Source organism: Typopeltis vanoorti, chromosome 10 (assembly GCF_054136105.1).
Source record: "Typopeltis vanoorti isolate ZY-2024b chromosome 10, IOZ_Tvanoo_1.0, whole genome shotgun sequence".
Taxonomy (NCBI): Eukaryota; Metazoa; Arthropoda; class Arachnida; order Uropygi; family Thelyphonidae; genus Typopeltis; species Typopeltis vanoorti.
Window position 1 is genome coordinate 115606933 of NC_143558.1, and position 23949 is coordinate 115630881.

General features: G+C 36.4%; 1 protein-coding gene across 1 annotated transcript in view; it reads left to right on the top strand.

Annotated features, from left to right (window-relative positions):
• Positions 1-13147: 13147 nt before the first annotated feature.
• The window catches only part of LOC150102723 (transcription initiation factor IIA subunit 1-like), a 204589-nt gene continuing 193787 nt past the window's right edge, over positions 13148-23949 (top strand). The window contains exon 1 of the mRNA XM_090399213.1: positions 13148-13244. Within this exon, the coding sequence (XP_090255339.1) occupies positions 13227-13244 (18 nt within the window). The 5' untranslated portion in view covers positions 13148-13226. The remainder of the gene's footprint in view (positions 13245-23949) is intronic.

Consider the following 23949-nt stretch of genomic DNA (forward strand, 5'->3'; position numbering starts at 1 on the left):
CCTAGTGGAGAATGTTCGTATGTGTGAGGAAAGGTTGTTTCTTGTAGCTTTTGGACAGAGTTCACAAAGTGCTGATTAAAGTTGTTTGCCAACTGTTTGAGGGATTTGGGGTCGCAGGCAAAGCTGTGTTTTATTTTTTCTGTGGCAGTGGTTCTGTGTATATTGTCCAGCATTTCATTAATCAGGTGCCAGGTTTCCTTTATGTCATTCTGTGCTGTTGTTAATTTGTTGCTGTAATAGTTTCTTTTTGCCGTTCGAATCTGGGTTGTTAGGAGATTCCGTTTTCTTTTGTATTCAGCTTTTAAAGCGATATTGTTCGGTGACTTCTTAAGCTGTTTCCAAAGGGCATCTGTTCTTTGTATGTCTGTTAGTATGTTGTCTGTTATCCATGGATTTTGTTTCGTTTGTGGGCGTATTTTTATTTTTGTTAATGCTTTGTTGTATATTTTGTTAAATGCAAGTTTAAGATTATTATATACAGCTTCAGCAGAGTCTAAAGATGCTATCTGCATCCAGTCTGTTTTTTTGATTTCATCGTTCACTATTGCTTCGTTTACAATGCTATGATACTGTTTTGTAGTCTCAGTGATTTTTATGGGTTCTGGTTCTGTGTGTAACAGCAATGCTGTGAAATAATGGTCTGCTAGTTTGCATGTTATAACGGCTGCTGTATATTTTGTTAAATGCAAGTTTAAGATTATTATATACAGCTTCAGCAGAGTCTAAAGCTGCTATCTGCATCCAGTCTGTTTTTCTGGTTTCATCGTTCACTATTGCTTCGTTTACAATGCTATGATACTGTTTTGTAGTCTCAGTGATTTTTATGGGTTCTGGTTCTGTGTGTAACAGCAATGCTGTGAAATAATGGTCTGCTAGTTTGCATGTTATGACGGCTGCTGTGTGGCTGTTTGGAGGGGCCCTTATATTTATATGATCAATGCAGGTTGAGGTTGTTGTGTTTCCGACTATCTCTTCTCGTGTATACGACTGTATGGATGGGGTTATGTTATATGCCGATAATAGGTCTAGGTATTGTTCTGTGTTGTTATTTATGTTCCTAATGTTTATATTAATGTCTTCTATTATTATCAAGTATCTTGAGGTGCCTACTTTCGTCGCTGAAAGCCATCTGTTTAGGTCTTCTAGGAATTTTGTGGTGCTTAAGTTGGGTGGTCTGTATATTGCGTTTAATATCAGGGAGTTTTCTTGTTTGATGTTTTTAATTTCGATGCATATGTTTTCTGCGTATTCTAATTTATAGTTTATTTCTGTTACTTCTAGTTTATGTTTGGTAAATATTATTATACCACCGCCTCGTTTTGTTTGTCTGCAGTGTTTGTGTTGTTGGAAGTGTGGCATTTGGTAGGAGGATGCCTCTTCGTTTGTCGTAGATACTTCAGTCAGTATTAAAATGTCTATTTCATCTATATCTTCCTTCAGATAAGCTTGCAGGGTCAGCCAGTATTTTTGAATGCTTCTGATATTGATGTGGAGAATAGATAGTCCTTTTTTGAGGATTGTCAGTTGTTTCCATTCTGATATTGATTTCAGAATGTGGCAATTATCATGTTCCGGGGTGATTACGTCTGCTTGATGGTGTGCGTTCATGTTGGTTGGGGTGCTGGTCCTTCTTTACGGGTTGTCAATATTCCTTTCAATGTGTCAGCCTGCTGAGGTCATCTACGGATTTTATTTCGATTGGTTTTGAGTCTTGTGTCTTTCTAAGGAATATTTTGCTGTCTCTTATCCATATAAACTGGTAATTGTTTTCTGTTTTTACTTTCCTTGCTTGGTAGAATATTTTCTGATAGTGTGGAGTAAGGTATTCAGACAAGTATATTGGGGTGTTGTCGTGGTCTCCTTTCAGATCCTTTACTACTGGATTTTTAATCCTGCTAGCTTTTATAAGTGTAGTTTTTGTTAGGCTGTTGGTGAGTCGCACTACGACAGGAGAAGGACGGGTATTATTTTCTCTTTTCCTTTTTTGTGGTAACCGATGCACTGACTGGATGTCTCTTGGTTCAATGGGGGAGCCGATTTTTGGGCTTAGTTGTATTACAGTGTCTCTTAGATGTTCCGTAGCTATTTCTGGGAGACCATTTATGAGGAGGTCATTTTTGTGCTGCTGTTGGTTTGAGAGCTCGTACTGTTGCTTTAGAGAGTTTAGTTCTTGCCGTAGGTCTGTTGTCTCTTTAATTAAATTATGCCGTCTTTCAGTTAGCTCTTTGACGCAGGTTTTAATTTCTCTAACGGTCTGTAACATATCTTCTATCGAGTTATTATTAAATTTAATAAATGCCTCGTATTGGTTAAATTTTTCTGTAATTTGTGCGGTATGTTTTTTAAATAGTTCTCCAACAAAATCGATTAAACAGTCTTTTAGGTTTTGTAATCTGTTTTCAAATAATGCGTTTAAAGATGGCTCACCTGGGTTTCCGTTGTTGTTTTCTTTGTTTTTAATCCACTCTGTTGTTGATAGCTGTTTACTGCCTGCGGTTGTTTTCTGCGTTGGCTGTTTTCCGCCTGCGGTCGAAGGCGACGTTCCTTTGTTATCTCTGCAATGGGGACACTTCCACTCGTCACGATTCTTGTTTGATTTTCGCTGCCAGGTAGTCTCGACAATCCTGAACATAAAAAATGCATGTTTCTTTGGCAGTTCCTACATGTTACGTGGTTTTCTTCGCCCGTTAGGTCTTCTTCGCATTTGTAGCACTTCATACTTCTTGTTTGACGATCTTGCTGTATTTTCTAATATGGCGTCCTCCTTTGTTCTCTTCTCGCGTAGTTGACCAACGTATACTTCGAACTTTGAGTACTTATATTTTACTTATTACTTAACAGATACTTACAGTTTTTACATCTATATGTTCGTCTTGAAGAACGGAGTTCATTGATGTACTTTAAATTTTAATTCACAAGAAAAGATCTACTTTGCAACTTAAAATATGGGAGCATCGAAATAGCGTGCTTGCGACTGCTTGCTGCTAAAGCGCCCTATAATAATAATAATAATAATAATAATAATAATAATAATAATAATAATAATAATAATAATAATAAACAAATAAAAAATATTTTTCATTGTAAATGTGTGTTTTATTTGAATTTAGATGTACATTTAAACAAAAAAATGATTTATTTTTAATAAAAGAAAATTTATAAAGATACTAGACATTTTTACTTAATATAAATAATTTATCATCAAAGAGAGGAGTGAAATTTCTTATTTCTATATCTGCTATATTGCTCTCTTTTGTGCGTTTTATAAATCCAGTCTTTAACCAATGATCTATACTTAAGAATTTGAAAGCTAAAAAAATTACCGTATTTACTCGAATATTACTCGCATTTTTTCCCAAAATTAAAGCTAAAAAATCGTGGTGCGAGATAATGCGGAGATTTTCGGAAACTAAGTTTTCAGGGAAAAAAACAACTGAAAATGAGTATGACTTACCAAGAAGCTTCTATTCTCCATCACTTCTTCTGTACTCCAGAGCAGTTTCCCTGTGTGTAATCAAAGTTATCTATCCAAATAGAGTCATCTTCTTTCCCATTATATCATGCAAAAGTTATCAGTAATTTAAGACTTGGGATACATAATGAACAATCCTTGACAAATTATTAATGAGAAGTGAAAGATGTGCGAGATTGTAGGCCAGTAGAGAAAGAGCAACTATTAAAGAAGTGCTTATGACTGGTGCAGTATTAACAAAAGATCGCGCGACCCAAACAAAACAAGCTAACAATTGAATTGAAATGCTAATTCTCTTAAACCGATTTCCATAATATCTGAAATGAATTCACTATATATTTTTTTAGTTTTAACACGTTCATGACTGGATAGTGTCAAGCAAAACCATCTGTTGCATCATCTACAACATGTGGTTTGCTTGAGTGTATATAGCAGTTTCTGTTGGAGGGGAGATGTGATTCATTAGTTGGTGTTTATATTCCCAGTTGTCTGTAATTGCATTATTTGTAGAGAAATATATTACACAGTCTGCAAATGTCTGTGAACCTTATTCAGTGATATGATAAAACTAATTGTTTTTTGTGTTTCTGCAGTATAGTTGCTGTTGTGGAGCGCATATTGTTTACTGCTTGGAGCGAGTTATCGCTCCAACGTGAAAAGTCGGCGCGATAGTGACTCGCAATTTGAGTAAGAAAATTCATGCATAATTCAAGTTTTATAACAAGGTGTGGCAGAACTGGATAAGGGAAATGGGTTTACAGTGATACTGCTGGACCTGGCAAAGGCATTTGACAGGATACCACATGGAATTCTAATCCGTAAACTACAACATATGGGAATGGATATAGGGTTGGTGAAATGGATAGCTGGGTGGTTGATGGAGAGATATCAAAGAGTAGTTTATTCAGGAGTAGAGTCCAAAAAACGGCCTGTGATTAGTGGTGTGCCACAGGGTTCTGTTCTTGGACCACTGCTGTTTAATCTGTTCATTAACGATATAGGGAAGGGTCTAAGTGGGACAGTTCATTTGTTCGCTGATGATGCAAAGTTGGGTAGGGCGATAGTGAATGAAGAAGATGTCAAAGTCTTGCAAGATGACTTAGATAGATTGGAGTTCTGGACTAAGGAGAATGGATGTCAATTTAATGTGACAAAATGTAAGGTTATGCATTTCGGAGTGAAAAGATTAGCAGCAGTATACCACATTGGTGGAACTGTACTCCAAGAGATTGATGAGGCCAGACACTTGGGAGTGTTGGTGGATAGGGAGATGAAGTTTAGGGGGAACATTGCGAATGTAGCTAAATCAGCTCATCAACTCACTTGGTTGTTGAAAAATACCTTGACGAGCAGAGAAAAACAAGTTATTGTACCTCTGTACCGAGCCCTGATAAGACCTCATCTCGACTACTGTGCCCAGATTTGGTCACCTCGGTTCCTTCTTGATGGTTCCTTCTTATAACAAGGGTAGCCAATGGTAGGCCGTATGTATGGCAGCAGGATTCGGCCCCTTGCCACACCTCTGGGAAAAGTCAAAAATGGTTGTCTGAAAATTTCTACGACTTCACCAGTCCAAATGTTTGGCCTCCAAACTCCCCAGACCTTAACCCCATGGATTATTTTGTATGGGGCGCAGTTGAAAAAGACACCAATCGCACTTCCAGTAATACAAAAGCCCAGTTAATGGATAAAATTAAAACAGTTTTTGCGGCCCTTCCCAGGGAGACTGTAGCATCAGCTTGTTCGAGGTTTCGAAGCAGAATTGAAGCTGTGATCGATGCTAATGGTGGTTATTTTGAGTAAATCTTGTTGATAGTATTGTAATTAACTCTGCCTGTAATGTTTTTTTGTCAATTCATTAAATTTAATAGATACAAAGAAGATTTTCTTTTTCCTTACGAAACTGTCAAATTTATCCCGAACACCCTGTATTTCTGCTAAGAGGGATTTGATGTTAGAATAATTCTAATAACAGAAATCTACTCTTGCCTAGAGATGTAAGATGGAAGAAAATGGTTTTTTTGTCAGAAATGAGGCAGAATTGTGTTTTGATAATGTTGGATTTGAAAGGTTTATTAGACTTTAAAGAGTGGTTTGCAGATCAGAATTAATGGTAATAGAGATTGTTTAATTTGTGTGGTGTAGTTTATGAAATGAGAAGATGAAGTTTGCTGCTACCAAAGCGCATATCAGATTGGCAGGCAACTAGAATAGATCATTATTATAATAAATTTAGTTTAATTCTTTATCCAAATGTAAACAAACAAAGTTTGCGCCTGAAAATATCTACAGGACTGAGGTAAGGTAGTGCAACACCAGGCAACTCCGAGCAAAGGTGGACCAAGTTCTCATCACTCCTTGTCTCAGTATCTTCCATAATGCAAAGTACATCTCCTTACGGACATGTACACTGCTATGCATTAAGGGAAGGGCCACTACTCAGACCGGTTTCGACCTTTATCGAGGTCTTGTCAGTGGGAGGCAGACCCAAACGTAGAGATACTAAGGCAGAAGCAATAAAAGAGGTCATATTTACCTATAGGAGTTGGCAACAGGTGTGCCATTATTGAATTACTCTGGATCTACCTTACCTCAGGCCTGTAGATATTTTCAGGTGCAAACTTTGTTTGCTTACACTTGGATAAAGGATTAAACTAAATTTATTATAGTCCAACTAAGTGCAAAATAAACTTCCATAGATCATTATTGTTATGTAACAGAAGGAGAGTGATGAGAGAACAGAGCTCTACAGAACCAAATGGCTCGTGTATTATATCTGTAAATAGTAAGTGCTCTCTGTCCTGTTTACATGTGATGAAAACTGGGCCTTTCAAGATGAGTTTTTGGACTCCATGGAGATACCCGTTAACAACAACAATACCGGTAATTATAAAGGGTTCTCGTGTCATCATGTGCTTGGAAGTAGAATTTTTCAAGCCGAAGTGTAACTGTTACGATATGTTCAAAACAGACTTCTGTTATTCTTCTTATTATTTTTTTCTCAGTCTAATTTCTACTATAAACTGTGGGTCGGAAGCCTTTAGAAATTCGCTAGAAATTCAATTATTCGAATTGAACCTTCATTCACTTTAAAATTAGCTAGCACAGACTTAGAAAGCAATGGAGATTTCATCGAAAAAAAAAAAGAACAGAAACAAAGTTAATGATATATGGATGACTGATGTGAATCTTAATTTTTGTTATTGAAATAATAATAATAAAAATTATTATTCAAAGTATTAGAAAATTGCATACTTTTTTGAATGTTTAGCGAGTTAATAACGTTTCATTACTTCTGATGAACTTTACGTTCAGAGATGGCGCTGTAGGTTGATCACGTTATCAACTAAATGTGAGTTTTCGCGTTACATACATAAAATGATGGGAATTATTCTGAGGATTTTTATGTTTCGCTTGGACTTTTGTTGGGATCAGACGTGTTATTTTTAGATTGAGCCCCTGATTAGATTTTATACAAGGTTTTTCGGGAAGCTCACATTGCACTGGTGCTAACACAGTAAATTTACTGTCTTCCCCTCTGTAAGAAAAATGCTCGAGGTCTGATGGCTGCGTAGGCCCCACCCGCAACGAGAGAACGAGGACCAGTGGTGGATTAATGGTACTTTAGGGAGGTAGCTTTCCCCACTGTGGCCAAGTGAGTTCTTGACACTCATTTCCTCTGTTTTTAGGGCATTTCAAACTTTAATATATCGTTTTGCTGGTAGACACCTGTGTGTGTGTGTGTGTGTGTGTGTGTGTGTGTGTGTGTGTGTGTGTGTGTGTGTGTGTGTGTGTGTGTGTGTGTGTGTGTGTGTGTGTGTGTGTGTGTGTGTGTGTGTGTGTTTCTACGGGAATTGCCAGTGGACCCTCAAAAGTCTGCAGGATTATCTGTAATTTTTTCGGGACACATGAGTAATCTTTATTCTTTCTCTATCTGTGTCTTTACACATTTTTCACTTATTACTAATCATGGCAAAACCTCTGAATGAGGCCATATTTGAGGAAGTATATAAGGAATTCCTCAGACTAGGAAAGCTGCTGGGTGACAACTGGCCAGGAAAGGTTAAGCTTTTTGATACATCCCCCCCCCCCCCTCAGCTGTCATAGAAGAGAAAATGGATGACATAATTGACGAATTCATTACACAGACAATCAGACTTTGTACACTCCCCAAATCTAGAAGATGCTACATCCCAAGACAGCATCTGCAGAACTTGGAAACATACAGAATTCTAAACAGTCAAAAAGAAGAGAAAAATCTCTACCACCACAAAAGAACCCAAATCAACAAAGATGGAATCAGTGAATGAACCTAACGAAAAGGTACCACCTTCTTAAGGGATAAAGAAAAATGGATTCCTGTCTCATCAGCCCTCAGGGAACATAACATGACATTCTTATGGGCCAGAAACTCAGACGAAGGAGTTAAAATTCAACCTGCCACAGTCATGTACTATAGACAAATGACTAGATTTATGGACAATGCAAATCTCCTATACCACACCTGAAGGTGGTTCTTCGTGGGGGTTGCCGAAGGTATCACCCCCTTAAGATGTGACCACCGACCTCTCCAGACAGGGACTGTCTCCAGTTAAAGTGAGCAGGATGTTCAGGTCAGATAAAAGACCAATGCCTTTGGTGCTGGTAGAAATCAGCAATACAGACATGTTCAACTGGGCCGCTCAGGAAAAGCATCAGCAGGACAGTGTCATAGCTGCCAAAAATTATGAAAGGCAGCTTATAGGTGCTTGAAGTGCGGCGAGGGGGACACCATACCAGCACCTGCACTAAACCACGAACTACACCTGCCTGCTGTGCTAACTGCAGAGGACCTCACCATGCCAATATCAAGGGGTGCCTTTTCAGTCCATAAAATCGAGGGTCAGCAAGAGTCAATCTTGATCCTACTTGCAATGACACTATAAGCAACTAAGCAGGTCACCCCAATCCGAAACACCTCACCTTCAGCCACACTGGAAGGAACACGATCGACAATCACGAACAAAACATATGCCGAGGCTGCACGAACTCAGATTCCTACATCTCTCGAGCAAGCATGCTCCAAATTAACATCAGTTTTAAGAGCTTCGCTTGCCACCATGCTGCAGGAATTCACCAAAACAAGCTCTTCACCTTCTTCCAGAAAGAGATTCCTGCAAGTCACTCAAACCATTATAACAGCCATCTGTCATGAGTAAAACATTCTAACCAAAATCACTCAAGATGGAATGCAAATGGATTGATAAACAAGGCCCTGGAACTTCAAGAATTTGCTACTCGTCTCAGTGCTGATATCATCTTGAATGGTGAAACACACCTAAGACCAGCTAATAACCCTAGAATCTGTGGCCACACTTAGTACAGAAATGATAGACTTGGCACAAGAGGTGGAGGCACAGCCATATATATATATATATCAAGAATTACTTAAATCATAATACAATACCCAACCCCCAAACCGTGAACCTGGAGGTGACTGGCATGGAATTGAATACCAGCAACGCTGACAGCCTCAAGATCTATGCTGCTCATAATCTTCCAAGCATTCCACTACTGACAACAGATCTGGACTACTCGGATCCAATGACTCCATAATAATAGAAGGAGTCCGCAATTCAAAACACAGCTTGGTACATCTCTTCAATTAACACCAAAGGCTACACGCTATTCAACTACGCAATGTCCAACTCTACTGTTGTGACCGGACCTACCGAGCCCACCCACTGCAGCCCATCAGGCAGCTCGGATGTGCTAGACATCGTTATTTAAAAAAAATATAAGATACCAGTATAAATTGGAAACAGTTAATGAATTATCTTCTAACCACAGTCCTATAGTGCTTACTCTAGGTTCATCAGATCAATTCTCTCCACCACACACATTCATACCATGGGACAAGTTAGCCAAGGTTCTTCTGGATTATATTGGTCTGTTGCCTAACATCCATAAAAGGAAGAGATAGACTCCGCAGTAAATAACTTAACCATCCAAATTCAGAATGCAAAAGAATCAGTTAGGCAAACCACTGTCTTCCACCCAACCAACTGTATCCCAGAGGAAATCATAGACCTAATTAGAGCAAAAAAAAAAAAAAAAAAAACAGAACCAGAAAGAGTTTTCCATAATAAAAGAGCCCCACAAGACAAAACAGTACAGAACAACCTAAACAGACAAGTTCGTGAAGCTCTTAAAAAACACAGAAACAATCAATGAGAAGCTAAATTGGCTAACATCAATACTGAAGATCACTCCGTCTGGAAATTCGTAAAAGCCATCTGCACCAAAAAAAAAAAGCATCTCATACCCCTATACAAATCAAGAAAGGGATTATTCATACAGATAAAGAGAAAGCTGAGGTACTAATAGATAACCTTGAATCACAGTGCAATCCATCTTATGGAAATCTAAACATTAACCTTGTATACAAAATTTGCCATCATGTTAGGACAACTTTATGACAGCATATTGATAATTCAGAACATATCACTCCCACTACTCTGGCAGAAATAATAAATATCTTAACCACTCAACCGGCCAAGAGGTATATATATGTCCAGGTTACTATGGATGTGAAGTGCATATTAAAATCGTAATGTCATTGATATTACATTGAAATATATGATGTATACGAAATGTAGAGGAGTGCTGTATTTTATCCGTATTGATAGTAACATGGTTTTAACTCATCTAAACAATAAAAACACTCCAGACCCAATGGCATAACCAACCGAATAATAAAACTACTTCCAAGAAAAGTCATAGTCCATCTCATCAACATTATCAATGCCATTTTTAGATACCAGCATTTTCCCACTGCTTGGAAGACAGTCAACATCATGCCATTGAAGAAGCCAGGAAAAAAAACTCAACTCCTCGAAAGCTACAAACCTATCAGCCTGTTGTCCAGTTTTGGAAAGGTAACTGAGAAAATGATCCTCACAAGGCTTCAAGCAGAAACAGATAAGTTAGGAATTTTACCCAATGAGCAGTTTGGCTTCCACAAGGGCCATAGCACAGTCCAACAAATACATCGACTAATGGAGATTATCACAAAAGGCTACAATTGGAAACTCCATACAGCTGCCATCTTCACCGATGATGGGTTTGACAAAGTATGGCATCAAGGCCTTCTTTATAAATTCATAAAATTTAACTAGCAAATCAAGTTAACAAAAATAATCCACTCATAGCTGAAAGACAGATATATGCAAATTAAATTAAACGAAACAGTATCACCCAGATGCAAGGTCTTGGAAGGCGTACCTCAGGGCTCTCTTCTGGCCCCTCTATTGTTCTCAATCTATGTAGCAGACATCCCTCTGAACCCAAGAACAACATTCACTGTATTATATGGACATGATACTGCATTAATGGCAATTTCTCTGAGCCCAAAACTGGCAAATATAAGACTTCAAAGCAGTATACACATAATAAAAAAATTGCTAGCAGATTGAAGGATCCAAGTAAACCCCAAAAGAGCTCTGCGATACTGTTCTGCAGATAGAAAATCCATACTATGGAGGACATTCATCTTTTGGGAGTTAAGATTACATGGCAGACTGAGGTCAAATATCTTGGAGTGATTCTTGAAAAAAAAACCCAATTTCAGCAGTCATATAAGACAGATAGCCTCGAAGACATCCAAAGTAATTGCCCAGCTCTACTGTGTGATCAACAAAAAAAGCAAACTAGATACACAAAGAAAGTTAATAATTTACAAGATGGGAATAAGACCGGTCATCACTTACGCATCCCCCACATGGAGCCACACCGCGAATACAAATATTCAAAAACTGCAGAGATTACAGAACAAGTGCTTGAGGATGATTCTAGATCCCCCTTGGTTTATTAGAAACTCCCAGATCCATAGAGAAGTCAACATTCCTTGCATCTCTTCCCTTCTCCTAGATCTAGCTAAGAAGTTCTTTACCAAGACAAGCAACCACTCAACCCCTTGATCAAGGAAGCTTCGGAATATAATGAAGCGGAAAGCTACAAATATAAAAGGCCCAAGTCCATCTTACGTCCAGCTGAACACAGGTAATTTCACTGCCCTCATTGGGTAAGCTTATAGCTCATACACACTCCATTCCAAGTTCTTCCTTTACAGACAAAGGGGAATATGAAAAGCATTTTTGCTTCACCCAACTCACCAGAAACGTTATTCGTATACATGAAACTAAATATGTTTTCGAGGTTAGAAGCGTAACAATGGAAAGAAATCTCCGAAGCAAAGTACATTTATTATTTAATTTATATAGGGCTATCAAGGAAACCCTTTTTCAATTGATGTTATCGTCTCTTTAACATTTTCTTAGATTTTGTCACCTTATTTGTTATATTGCGATGAAAAACATAACGAATATGAGATGATTTGTATTTTTTTTTAAAATCATTTTCAAAATTGCTTCAAAACATGCGTTTATATTAAAAAGTTTAATGGGGTTATTCACATATGACCAATTACATGCGTTTCCATATATACCATGAAAAACACTCTGGAAATGATAGTAAACAATAAAGCTACATTTTTGTTAAAGACACTAACAAGAACAGAATTAGCAACTGTATTAGTTTTTCTGTTAGTAATAAAGTACTTTTAAGTTTTAGTTTAGATTTACATTTGCATTAAGGATGTATTTACAGTGGGTTAACGCTCTCTCTCCTCAACTTTCAAGACCACAAAAATGTGTTCTGTTTGTTTTAACTGTACACATAAGTCGTTTAAATTTCTTTCAGATTTACATCCTCACTTAATGCATTATATGCCTACCAAAGTGTCGAAACCGGCTGAGATCCAGTATGACTTAAGAGAGGATTTATTTACCTTTAATGCACATTTGCAAAGATATTCGTATGAGTGTGTGTGGTGGTATGTGTATTAATGAATTTGGACAGTCCATAAACAGAAAACTGATTTATTATTTTATTTTTACCATATTATATAATATAATAATAATAGTTTTTTTTAGTATATAAACTTCGTAGTTTTATTTTTAATGCTACATTAAGAAGTGTTTGCTTCTCGTTATGTATGGATGCATGCATATATGTATTTATGTATGCTTCTCTTTATGACTATTTTACTTCAACATGCCGCTGTAGTCCCATTCCCATTCAGTTTTGATTTTTCACAACAGGAGGCAGTGTCGATTCGCTGATTTTAGTGATAAGCACTTGAAAATAAAGTCCCTCCTACCAAAAAAAAAAAAAAAAAAAAAACTAATCCAGAAGTTATAAAGAGCGATATATTATTTATGACAGAAATCAATTTAAATACAGTGACACAGCATTTCCTAATATAAGAGGGATCCATACAGTCAGTTAGAAGCCTTCATTAGAAATGTTTAAGAAAGAGCCTGTCTGGAATATAAATGCTCCAGACAAGCTCATAGAATGTATCTATTTCTATAAAATGAAAGAATTTATTACAACACTAATTTAATTATAATATCTCACTGTGTTGAATAAGCATACTGAATATTCTTTTGGGATCAAGAAAGATATTTATTACAACATTAATTTAATTATAATACCTCACTGTGTTGAAAATAAGCATACTGAATATTCTTTTTGGATCAAGAAAGATATTTTAATGATATGCTGTTAGTGCTATATAACGGTTGTTACTATTTATGACGTCATTAAAACTGGCCAATGGTATGTGATGAACCATTCCGTTCAACCCTTATTGCTTGGGATTCATCGAAGCCCGCTGGAGAGACTGTTTCAATTTTATCTTTAAGCACAATAAATGGCAGCTGCGAGTGTGGTGAGATTTGTGTTTATTTAAATTTATTAGATGCATGAAAAGCGTTTTTGCTGAATTTTGTAGTTATTTATATAAACTAAGAATGTGTGATTATTTAAAATAGCCTGTATTAGGTTCCTTGAAATTTTATATCTCAGCCGTCAAGCGCATTGCTGTATAGCGTGTACACATTTATGCAGTCTTGTGAAAGATATTTGTAGTTATTTCTTACAACTTGCGTTTAAATTTTTAAAGTATGATGAATTGGAGATTTATGTATATATGTGTTTATATATACAGTGTTAAAAGTATGGATGAGCATAATCGATTTGATTGATTTATTCTTTGATGAAGAATTGTTATAAGATATCGGTTCTGGTTTTGCTTATTTCACATATATTTACACGAAATATTTTTAATCTGAAGTTTGTATTGCCTGAGCGAAATTTTTAACATATAAAAAATATATGTAAATATTGCATTATGTACACCATATTTATTTTGTATTTATGTGTATCGGACACATTTTGACGTAAGCCTTTATATTGTTTTTAGAAAACCTTAAATTTCAGGAATGTCAGTATGCTGGGATATGCATGAAATGCAACTACGAAATCACGTAGAAGACAAAGTAACTGATAATTTCAAATTCTCTTAACTTGAAATTTAAAATATCCCAGTTTGTTTTCCTATTAATTTGCATTAGTAATGTAATGTAATGTAATGTAACGTAGAAGGAAGAGGAAATTTGAGTAATAAAAAAATATTTGGTATAGTAATACTTTAATAGTGATATATTATACCTACTGCTGGTGTCCCTCAGCAGTAGGTGTAATATATCGGTTCGTAAGAATTTGAAATATCGGTTTAAACGGTTTTTTAAAATGCAGCCAAAGTTATGACTTTTAATCATAGAATAAGCTAGAAGACAAATTTGTAAAAATGTATTATGGCCTGTTTGTTCATTCTCCCAATTGCTATTACTTTAGCAGCCACCAAGTCCTTTTGCCATCAATGCTGTACCTGATTATCATATGATTAGTAAAATTCACTTTGCAGTTTAACCACCAAGTACATGGAAATTGTTTTGATTTGATTATGTTATTTGTTGAATGTGGTATGGTGTATGTTTTGATTACTTGTTTAGTTTATCATAACTAAGAACCTGTCAGATGCCTAGTGTTCTTTCAGCCGCTTGTTTCTTGTCTACTTCCTATGAAAATAGATTATACAATTTGTCATTTCCATGATTTGGTATCATTAAATATAGTTTTAACTGTACTGAGTGTATCATTTCAGTGCTCTGTCATATTTGGCAAAGAAATATATCTGTTATTGATAACTTCTTACTTTTGCTTGGTATTGCAAAACAGTCACTCATTTATACTGGGCAGATGAAGTTGCCCTTCAAAAATTCTCTGAATTTTTTAAGTTGTTTCATTAACCTGTATGAACAATCGGCAACCATGTATGCTTCATTAACCGTGTATGAACAATCAGCAAATGGAATATTTAATGAAGTAATTTCCTCTTAAGCGTCAACATAGTTGACAGCTCTTATTGTATATCATTGCTCATGTAATGGTTTAAATAATTTTTTTCTTGATATTCCATCAAACAACAGTAAATTGGATATGAAATATTAGTAAATTAGAATAATATCAGTAAGTACATATTTCTTTTTCTAGTTAAAACAATTCTTCAACTTCATGACAGATCGGTTTCAAATACTTCATTATTATATTCACAGGAAGTTTTTACAATCCTCTCTGCAGTAATCAATAACTGAATTAGTTCTTGCCAACGTCAGGTTCATATTGTATATAGTCTTGTGGCACAACATTACTATGAAGAGAATATAATAATGTTATACTCTTATAATAGACATAGTAATCCTCATTGAATATACTTTCATATTTTGCACATTTTATGCAATTTGTATTTACTCTTTCCTTGTTTATTTTTTGGTATAGAACCAAATCAGTTGCAGTTTCTACACATGAACATGTTAGTTTTAATGGCCATTTACTTCATTTTATAGCAAGGTATATGCATTTCTAATGCATGGAAGATACCAGGCATTAGAGTATTCAGTGACTGATCTCAAACCCTGTATCCACTGCCATTTATTCATTTCCACTCTCTCATATTCAAGGGTGAAATAGTAACATGGTTCCATTTGAACCATTTTATTGACCCCCCCCCCCTTCTTCAGTGGGGAGAATACCTACTAGGTTGCTTTATAATTTCTCTCCTCAAAAACTATTACATGTGTACAGGGTATGAGATAGGAAGGGGATGAGAAAAGATGGAGATCTTCTACCAGGGTAAAACTCATGCTTTGCTCTTCAACTTCTAGTCACCTCCTGTCTCACTTCTAGGGGTGGAGATGGACAAGAAGTTAGATAAACTGGGAACTGCTTTTGCTCTTCAACTTCTAGTCACCTCCTGTCTCACTTCTAGGGGTGGAGATGGACAAGAAGTTAGATAAACTGGGAACTGCTTTAGGAACTGTTTATTTTTCATGCCATTTTTAATAATTTAATTTAACTTTTTATGCTAATAAACATTGTCTCAGTTGGACAATTTTTTAGAAATTAATTCCTTTTCTCATTTCATTTTACTTTTAAAATTTCAGATTTGTTTATCTTTCCCTGTTCAAAAGCATACTGCAGAGCCATCATAGCTGTCAGTAATAACTAAACTATCCTTTGGTTGTAAATACCCAAGTTTCAGTCCCATCTAGGATCCAATGAACCTTATATAAGTTTTTTTTTTCCTGTCTTTTCTGAAAGTGAATTAGCTAGTCTTGTACAAGAAGCAGAAAGATTTTTCTTCCTGATACTGATATTTCATTCTAAAAACAAAAATCAGTTTGAAAAACATGAAATTAATGACCATAATACGGTCCTTTGCAGCATTAGTTATTTCAGCCATAATTCAAAGCAAACTAAATTGACTTAAGTATAAAGAGCTAATAAGCTTCATTTCAGCAATGAAAACATTACTTAAATTAAGGGGATATTAAATCCCACATAGTTTTAAAACCGAATAAGAAACTCAGATTGGAATCTAAGAATAATGATCTGAACTTCCCCCACCTTTGCAACAAGTCGCCCGATATCGTACTACGTACTAGGATCACTTGCATTGGCTAACGCTAGTGTCGCCGATACTTTATAGTTTACTATTCGGCAAGAAACTCTCTGATTCCAATCTTTGGGTTTCTTATTCGGTTTTAAAACTATGTGGGATTTAATATCCCCTTAATTTAAGTAAACTAAATTGAAATATCAGAATTACCTGATGCCGATTTGAATAGTGGACAACTATCTTTCTAAGCCAGAAGTCCACTGGGAGAGTAGGGCTTTTGAACTCTAGAACAATCCACTGCTACCACATGACAAAATTTCATGCCGGCTGGGCCTTCTCCCAGTTAAACAGGGCGAACAGCGAAAAGTCGGCTAGTGGAACAAATTTGAAAGCACGCCCCAACTCAATATCACCAGAGTTAAAGATCGGTACTATCAACATAAGAAGCCTGAATGGCAAAGAAATGGAGCTAGCTGAGGAATTAGATGAGTACCAGATCGACATAATAGGGGTGACTGAAACAAAAAAAAGACAAAAACTGGTGAGATCTTTCTGAGCGATAAATACAAAATGTTATATTCAGGCAATGACAATCAAGTAAAATGAGTAGTATTCAACACAAAGTCAGGCAGTCGCAAGTAGAGTGATGGTGGCAAATATCAGAATGGGGAATTGGATAATGAGACTTATTTGTGCCTATGGTCCCACAGAAGGTTCTACTAAGGTAGAAGTGGAGGAATTTTTTGATATTTTAGAGGAAGCAACTGACACAATGAAAAAGGAAAAGTTGGTCCTTGTTGGGGATCTAAATAGCAGAGTAGGAAATGATTGTCAGACATACAGAAATATTTTGGAAAATTTGGAGAAAAGAGCAATGCTGATAATAATGGCAAATTCCTGTTGGATTTCTGCTCAGGACATGGGCTGGTTATTACTAACACCATATTTCAACCTAAAAATGTGCACAAATTTACATGAAGAGAAGAGGCAAGGAATCAGAAAAGTCTCATTGACTATGTTATTGCTGATAGTGATGTTTTCTTCCTGGTGCAGGATACCAGAGTGTACAGAACATTTGAAATTAGAAGTGATCATTATTTAGTCTTGAGTAGGATAAAAATTGAAATTCATATTGAAAAGAATAACACGTAAGTTTTAAAGCGAATAAAAGTTGAGAAGCTCTCAGATGTGAACTGTAGACTAAAATACACAAAGATTATTGAAGAAAAAATGAAAGAGTTTGAGAACAGGAACCAAACCTTGGAGACTCAGTGGCAAGCCTTGAAGAAAGCACTGATTGATTCAGCCAGAGAGGCATGTGGTGAAGTTGTCTGCAAGGATAAAAAAATCAGAACTCCCTGGTGGACACAGGAAGTTAAAGAGGCAGTGAAGGAAAAGAAGAAAGCATATCAAAAGTTCCTGGCAAATAAGTCAGCTTGTGTTCTTAGAGAATACAGAGACAAATGTAAGAAAGCTAAACACTGTAAAAGTAGCTAAACAAAAGTCATGGGAAGACTTTGTCAAGAACATAGAAAATAAATATGAAGAAGGTGATAAGATATTTTGGAGGTTGTTGAAGAAGCTTAGAAATGGAGGAAAGAGTGCTGTGAAAGGAGTTAGAGATGATGAAGGTGACATGAAAACAGGAGAAAAAGATATCCTTGAAGTATGGAGTAATTACTTCGAAAAATTGCTAAACGAAACAAGCAGTGATAGCACAGTGGTAAAAGACGCTCAACAGGCATACAGTCAGGAATACATATCCATAATTAAAGTAGAAAAGCCATCAAAGGCTTGAAATGTCAAAAGGCAGTAGGTATGGTCACTTAAACAGAATGGGCGAGGAAAGATTAGCAAAACAATTATTCTTTGCCAGGTTGGCAGGAAAACGACCCAGAGGAAGACCAAGATATAGATGGATTGATACTGTACAAAGTGCACGATAGCAATATAAGATCTGATAATGTTGGAGGAGTCTTGACAAGTAACAGACTGATTTGGAATTATTATTATTATTATTATTATTATTATTAAACAAGACCTCATGGAGTCAAAGACTCATCTAGGAGGTCCTTTTATCTCACACACATCTCATCATACCGGGTCTTAAACACATTCAAACTCCTTGCAGACACCACACTCTCAGGCAAGGCATTCCAATCATTCACAACTCTGCACGAAAAAAACCTGCCTCTCACTCCCCTACTCACACCCTCTTTATACAGTTTCCAGGGATGACCTCTGGTTCTCCCCTGATCTCCCACTATTCGCTGTAGAACTTCTCCACCATTGATCCTATAGCAACCCCTTACCAACTTGTAGGTCTCTATCATATCTCCCCTCTTCCTTCTCTCCACTAGTCTCTGCAAATTACATCTTTTCAATCTTTCCTCATACTCGACATTCCAGAGGTCAGAAACTACCTTAGTCAGTCGCCTTTGGACCCTTTCCAACATCTCCTCATCCTTCTGAAAACCAGGTGACCAAATCTGGGCACAATAGTCCATGTGTGGCCTAATTAAAGCCTTATACAATGGAACAAGAATCTCCCTACTTCTACACGTCAGTGTCCTCCTCATCATTCCCAGAAGTCTTTGTGTTGTCTTCACAATTTTGGCGATGTGACCCCTAAATTTTAGATCTTTATCCACTATCACTCCCAGATCTCTTATTTCCTCTACTTCCAACAATATATTCTTACCAAGCATAAATTCTGCATCCCATCTTTGTTTTCCAAATTTTAAAACCTTACATTTTGCAACATTGAACTCACACCCCCATTTGCTTGCCCAATCACTCAATTTATTCAAGTCTTCTTGCAAGGCCACAACATCTTCACTACTCTTTATGGTTCTTCCCAACTTTGCATCATCTGCAAACAACTGAATATCTCCATCCAAATCTTCGCCAATATCATCAATATACAAGTTAAATAGTAATGGCCCTAAAACAGATCCCTGAGGCACTCCACTAGTGACTTTCCTTTTCCTGGATATTGCACCCCCATACACAACTTGTTGATACCTATCAGATAGCCAGTCTCCAATCCAATGCACTAATCTAATATCCAACCCCATCTGCTCTAGTTTGACTGTCAACTTATCATGAGGCACTCTATCAAAAGCTTTTGCGAAATCCAAGTATATTACTGTGTATCCTTCTCCTCTGTCCAAGGAAGCAGTCACTTTATTGTAATAAGTAAGTAGATTACTAAAACACGACCTCCCTTTAGCAAATCCATGCTGTCCATGATGTTTGATGATGAACAATCCACTCTTTCATCTTGGTTAGGTATGTGAGCATTGATAAGCATTAGTCAAATCCTTGCTGCATGTTGTGCTCCAAGTCACGTTTCATGGATTGCGCTCTCACTTATTAATGTTATAATATAATACTTATTATTGTTTATGTGACCATAGGTTTTTTAAATTACTATGTATGTTCATATAATAATGCCTACCAGTTTCGCTAGCAACTGTCTAGCTTTCTCAAGGCTTGAACAGTAAACACACACAAAAAAAAAAAAAAAAACATGAAAAATGCACCAAGTATAAAGAATGCAAAACCGTTAGTAATTATAAGGTAGCTAAGTTGATACATTCGCTTTACAATGTCAGCATGTACTGTGCATCTTTAGTCAGTGTCCTGAACATGTGTTGCATGAGCATGTATTATATGATTGTTGGCGTACTGTAGTTCCATCAAACTGAGTGAATTGATTAAATTTTTCCAAGTCTCATTCAATATGGCACCTTGATTTCTGTTTAGGTTGCTGCCTGTTCGTAGGACTACTGTTGCTTTTTTGAATAATCGTGTCTGAAATCATTGTCTATGTAGGTCATAGAGCTATTTTCCCAGTCTATAGAATGGTTAGAAATTGAAAAGTGATGCGCTAAACCGGAAGGGATCGTCCTGTTATGATTGGCATCTATTATTCAGACACCGATTATTCAAAGACACAACAGTAGTTCTACGAACAGGAAGCAACCTAAACAGAAACCAAGGTGCCATATTGTATGAGACTTGGAAAAATTTAATTAATTCACTCAGTTTGCCGGAACTACAGTACGCCAACAATCATATAACACATGCTCATGCAACGCGTGTTCAGGACACGGACTAAAGATTCGCAATACATGCTGACCTTGTCACACGAATGTATCAACTTAGCTACCTTGTAGTTATTAACGGTTTTGTATTCTTTATACTTGGTGCATTTTTCATGTTTTTTTTTTTTTTTTTTGTGTTTACCGTTCAAACCTTGAGGAAGCTAGACAGTTGCTAGCGAAACTGGTAGGCATTATTATATGAACATAGTAATTAAAAAAAAAAAAACCTATGGTCACATAAACAATAAGTCTTATATTTTAACACTTCTGACCAAATATGAATACTTTATTAATGTTATGTGGGAAATGAAGTGTTGTTGAGACATGAATCATTCTTTCTGGTTGAAGTGAGAGCAGAGAAAAATGTTTTAAGAGCTGAGTGATTTTGTTAACAGTGAAGATACAAATGGTACTTGTGTAGTTTTTAGTATCATCATTGAAGGTGAGGAAAACATGCTAGAGGTACTGTATGTGTTTGATTACAGATAGCAGTAAAACTGTACCATGTGTAATCATATCTATCAATTATGCAGACATAATTGATATGGTTGTGTAAATGAATGTCAAGTGAGAACAAGATTTTAACTGTTGAGTATTTTGAAGAAAAAAAGAATCGGGAATGTAATTATGGAGATTTCAAAATTTATGGTTTCCATAACTTAATGTTATAGGAATGCCTGAGGGAAACTATAAGGAGCATCAGGTGACCGCACCTGAGATATTTTTTTAGTCTGGTTGGCCAAATGGATATCATGACATTCTGAATATCTTTAAATATTCACAATATCATGGTGTCCATATTGGTAACAAAAAATTTCCATACTTGGTCTCTAGAGCAAGGTTTTCAGAGTTACTGACCTGTAGTCCACTCACAATAGTAATGCACCATAGGTTTAACCCTCAGCTCATGTCGGTGGGAATTTTTTGTCCAGCCGAAAACTATTGGTTGTAATATCTTTTAGGATGGGACAGGTAGCACCATCTGTGACAGTGGCAAAAAAAAATGTTAGGTTGAGCACTACAATGTAGGCTGGGTGTCCGTTAGTTTTGGTTTGTCCTTTCGGGTGTAAAGCGGCCTCGAGTTGCTGAAGGACAAAAAAAGTCCTACTGACATGAGCAACGGGTGTCAAATGAAATATTGGGTTTATGCTCTTTTTTAATTTTTTTGCAAAAATTACTAAGAAGGATGAGGTAAGTGTTAAAAAAAAAATTTTTTTACAACAATTTTAGCCAAACAAAATAGTTATTGAGAAATGGTCATTTTTCGAAATTTTTAGCTCCAAAAATGGCTCTTTGCAATTCAAATGAAATTGTTTATTCTCTCCGTGAGTGTGAGCCCATTAATTACGTCGAGAGCGAGGCATCTGAAGAAGATAAAGTTGAAGGAGGCAATAATTTTTCCACTGGTGACGAAGAGAACTTCGAGCGGCCAGTTACTTCAACTGTGGGACAAAGACCTTTTATATATTTGAGGTAGAAATGGTCAGATGTAGTTTTCAAATGTTCCGGAAACATGTTGTCGTCGATCGTCGGGTATTCGAATGCAATTTCTGTCTCCATCAGGAGATGCGTTAAATATTCGCTGTCCATTAGACACATGGAGCTTACTTATAACGTACAATATTTTGATGCATACTAATCAAAACATTCGATCTGTTGCCAGGAACGTAAACGATACATTTTTAATGAATATTTTTATTAAATAAATCATGTAAATAAAAAATAAAAAAAAGAAAACGTGCATTTATATCATTTTTTTTTCCTTTTTACGATTGCAACTTTCAATTGCAAAAATAATTATTGTAATTTAAAAATACAATATTTACCTACAAAACTAAAAAAAAAACAAGGGTTTTGGTCTAACAAGCGGAGATATGAATTTAAAAAATTTTGCATTATTTTTCACGCTTTTCTGATGCTTAATTTTTTTCTATCGTTATTGATTGTAGCATGTTTTGGAATGTATTAACGATGTGCTCTGTGAACACCAGCTTAATTATTCAATAAAAACATCATTTAATAAGTCCCAGACACAAAAGTCACACTGACATGGTTTACATAGATCGAAAACAAAGACATGGGCTGAGGGTTAAAACCTTCTGTGTAGGAATGACTTCAGGAAGCAGGAATTACACTACAAAAATTTGAGGGCTATGTGAAAACTTTGTGTGGGAAAAGAGAAGAGACACATAATAGTGAATGTGTTGTCTCTGTACTATAGTAAAGTAATGAGTGGTTATAATGAATGATGAGTGTAAGGATGTGTAGAAAGTAAAACTGTGGTGTGATAGAGAGAGTTGAGACAGAGCTATGATTGCAAATGAGTTGGTGTGCAGAAGGAATGCTGTGCAGTGTGATGGAAAGAAGGAAAGATTTATATAAGGTGGATAGCTTGCATTTGAGTGGATTTTGGGAGAAGGGATGCAGGCATCCTAGAGGTTAGTAAATGTGAGAATGATCACGATACCAAATACAGCATCTTGGGTTCTGTACTTTAGTGGGTTAAGCAATGCAAGGAGAATTGTGAGATGAAGGCTGCAGCAGTTTATATATACTAATGTCAGAAGTATTCGAAATATGGGTGAGGAGTTTATGGCATTGGTTAGCATACCTTGGCTAAAAATTTAGTATAATGAGACTTGGTTGACTGAGGATGACGTAGTATATAACAGGATGGGGAGAGGGTTTTGCTAATGATAGCGGAGTAATTGAAGAGATGTACACCAGGAGGACAGGAATGTAGAGGGGCAGTTCATTTGATGCTATCTGGTGTGAGATGGAGCCCAACAGTATGAAATATGTAATTGGTTTTTGCTATAATCTAGGGGGATATAAAGGAGAATATAGATGACATGCATTGGCAAGTTAGAGCACTGAGTGCAGGTCAAATATTGGGGGGGGGGTTTCCAACTATGCAGAACAATGAATAGTATCATAGATTGGAAAGAGGAATAGTCATGCAAAGGGAAAGTAATGGAATTTCTACAACTTCTGAGATAATTACCTGAGGCAGCATGTAATAGAGGAGGGAAGTGTGAGTGCTGGATCTAATCATAGCATCAGAGACTTAACAGTAACCGATCTAGCAATGCTGCCTCTGCTTGGAGAAAGTGATCATGTAGTCTTATCTGGAATGTTGCCAGCAAGACATGCAAAATTTTTGGTCAAGAAGAGATGTACGTGGAATTATAAAGTAGTAGCTGATTATCATTATGATTAGTAAAATTCACTTTGCATTTAAATGAGCAGCGTCATGGCATAAGAATTTGGAGGGGAAAAGTGGTGGTGGTAGTGCATGGGAGGTGGTGTCAGGGTGTGTTTTGATCATCCGAGTCAGTATGATAAATCAGACAGGAATTGAACAATGAATAGCATCATTAAGCGGAGATAACAGACAAAGAAACATTTGGTCAGCATGCCCATTAGCAGTTTAAGACACAGGCAAGAAGGCCAAAAAGCTAATTATGAGAGAAAGCTAGCTAATGAGGCTAAAAGAAATCCCCATGGGTTCTTTTGCTATGTGG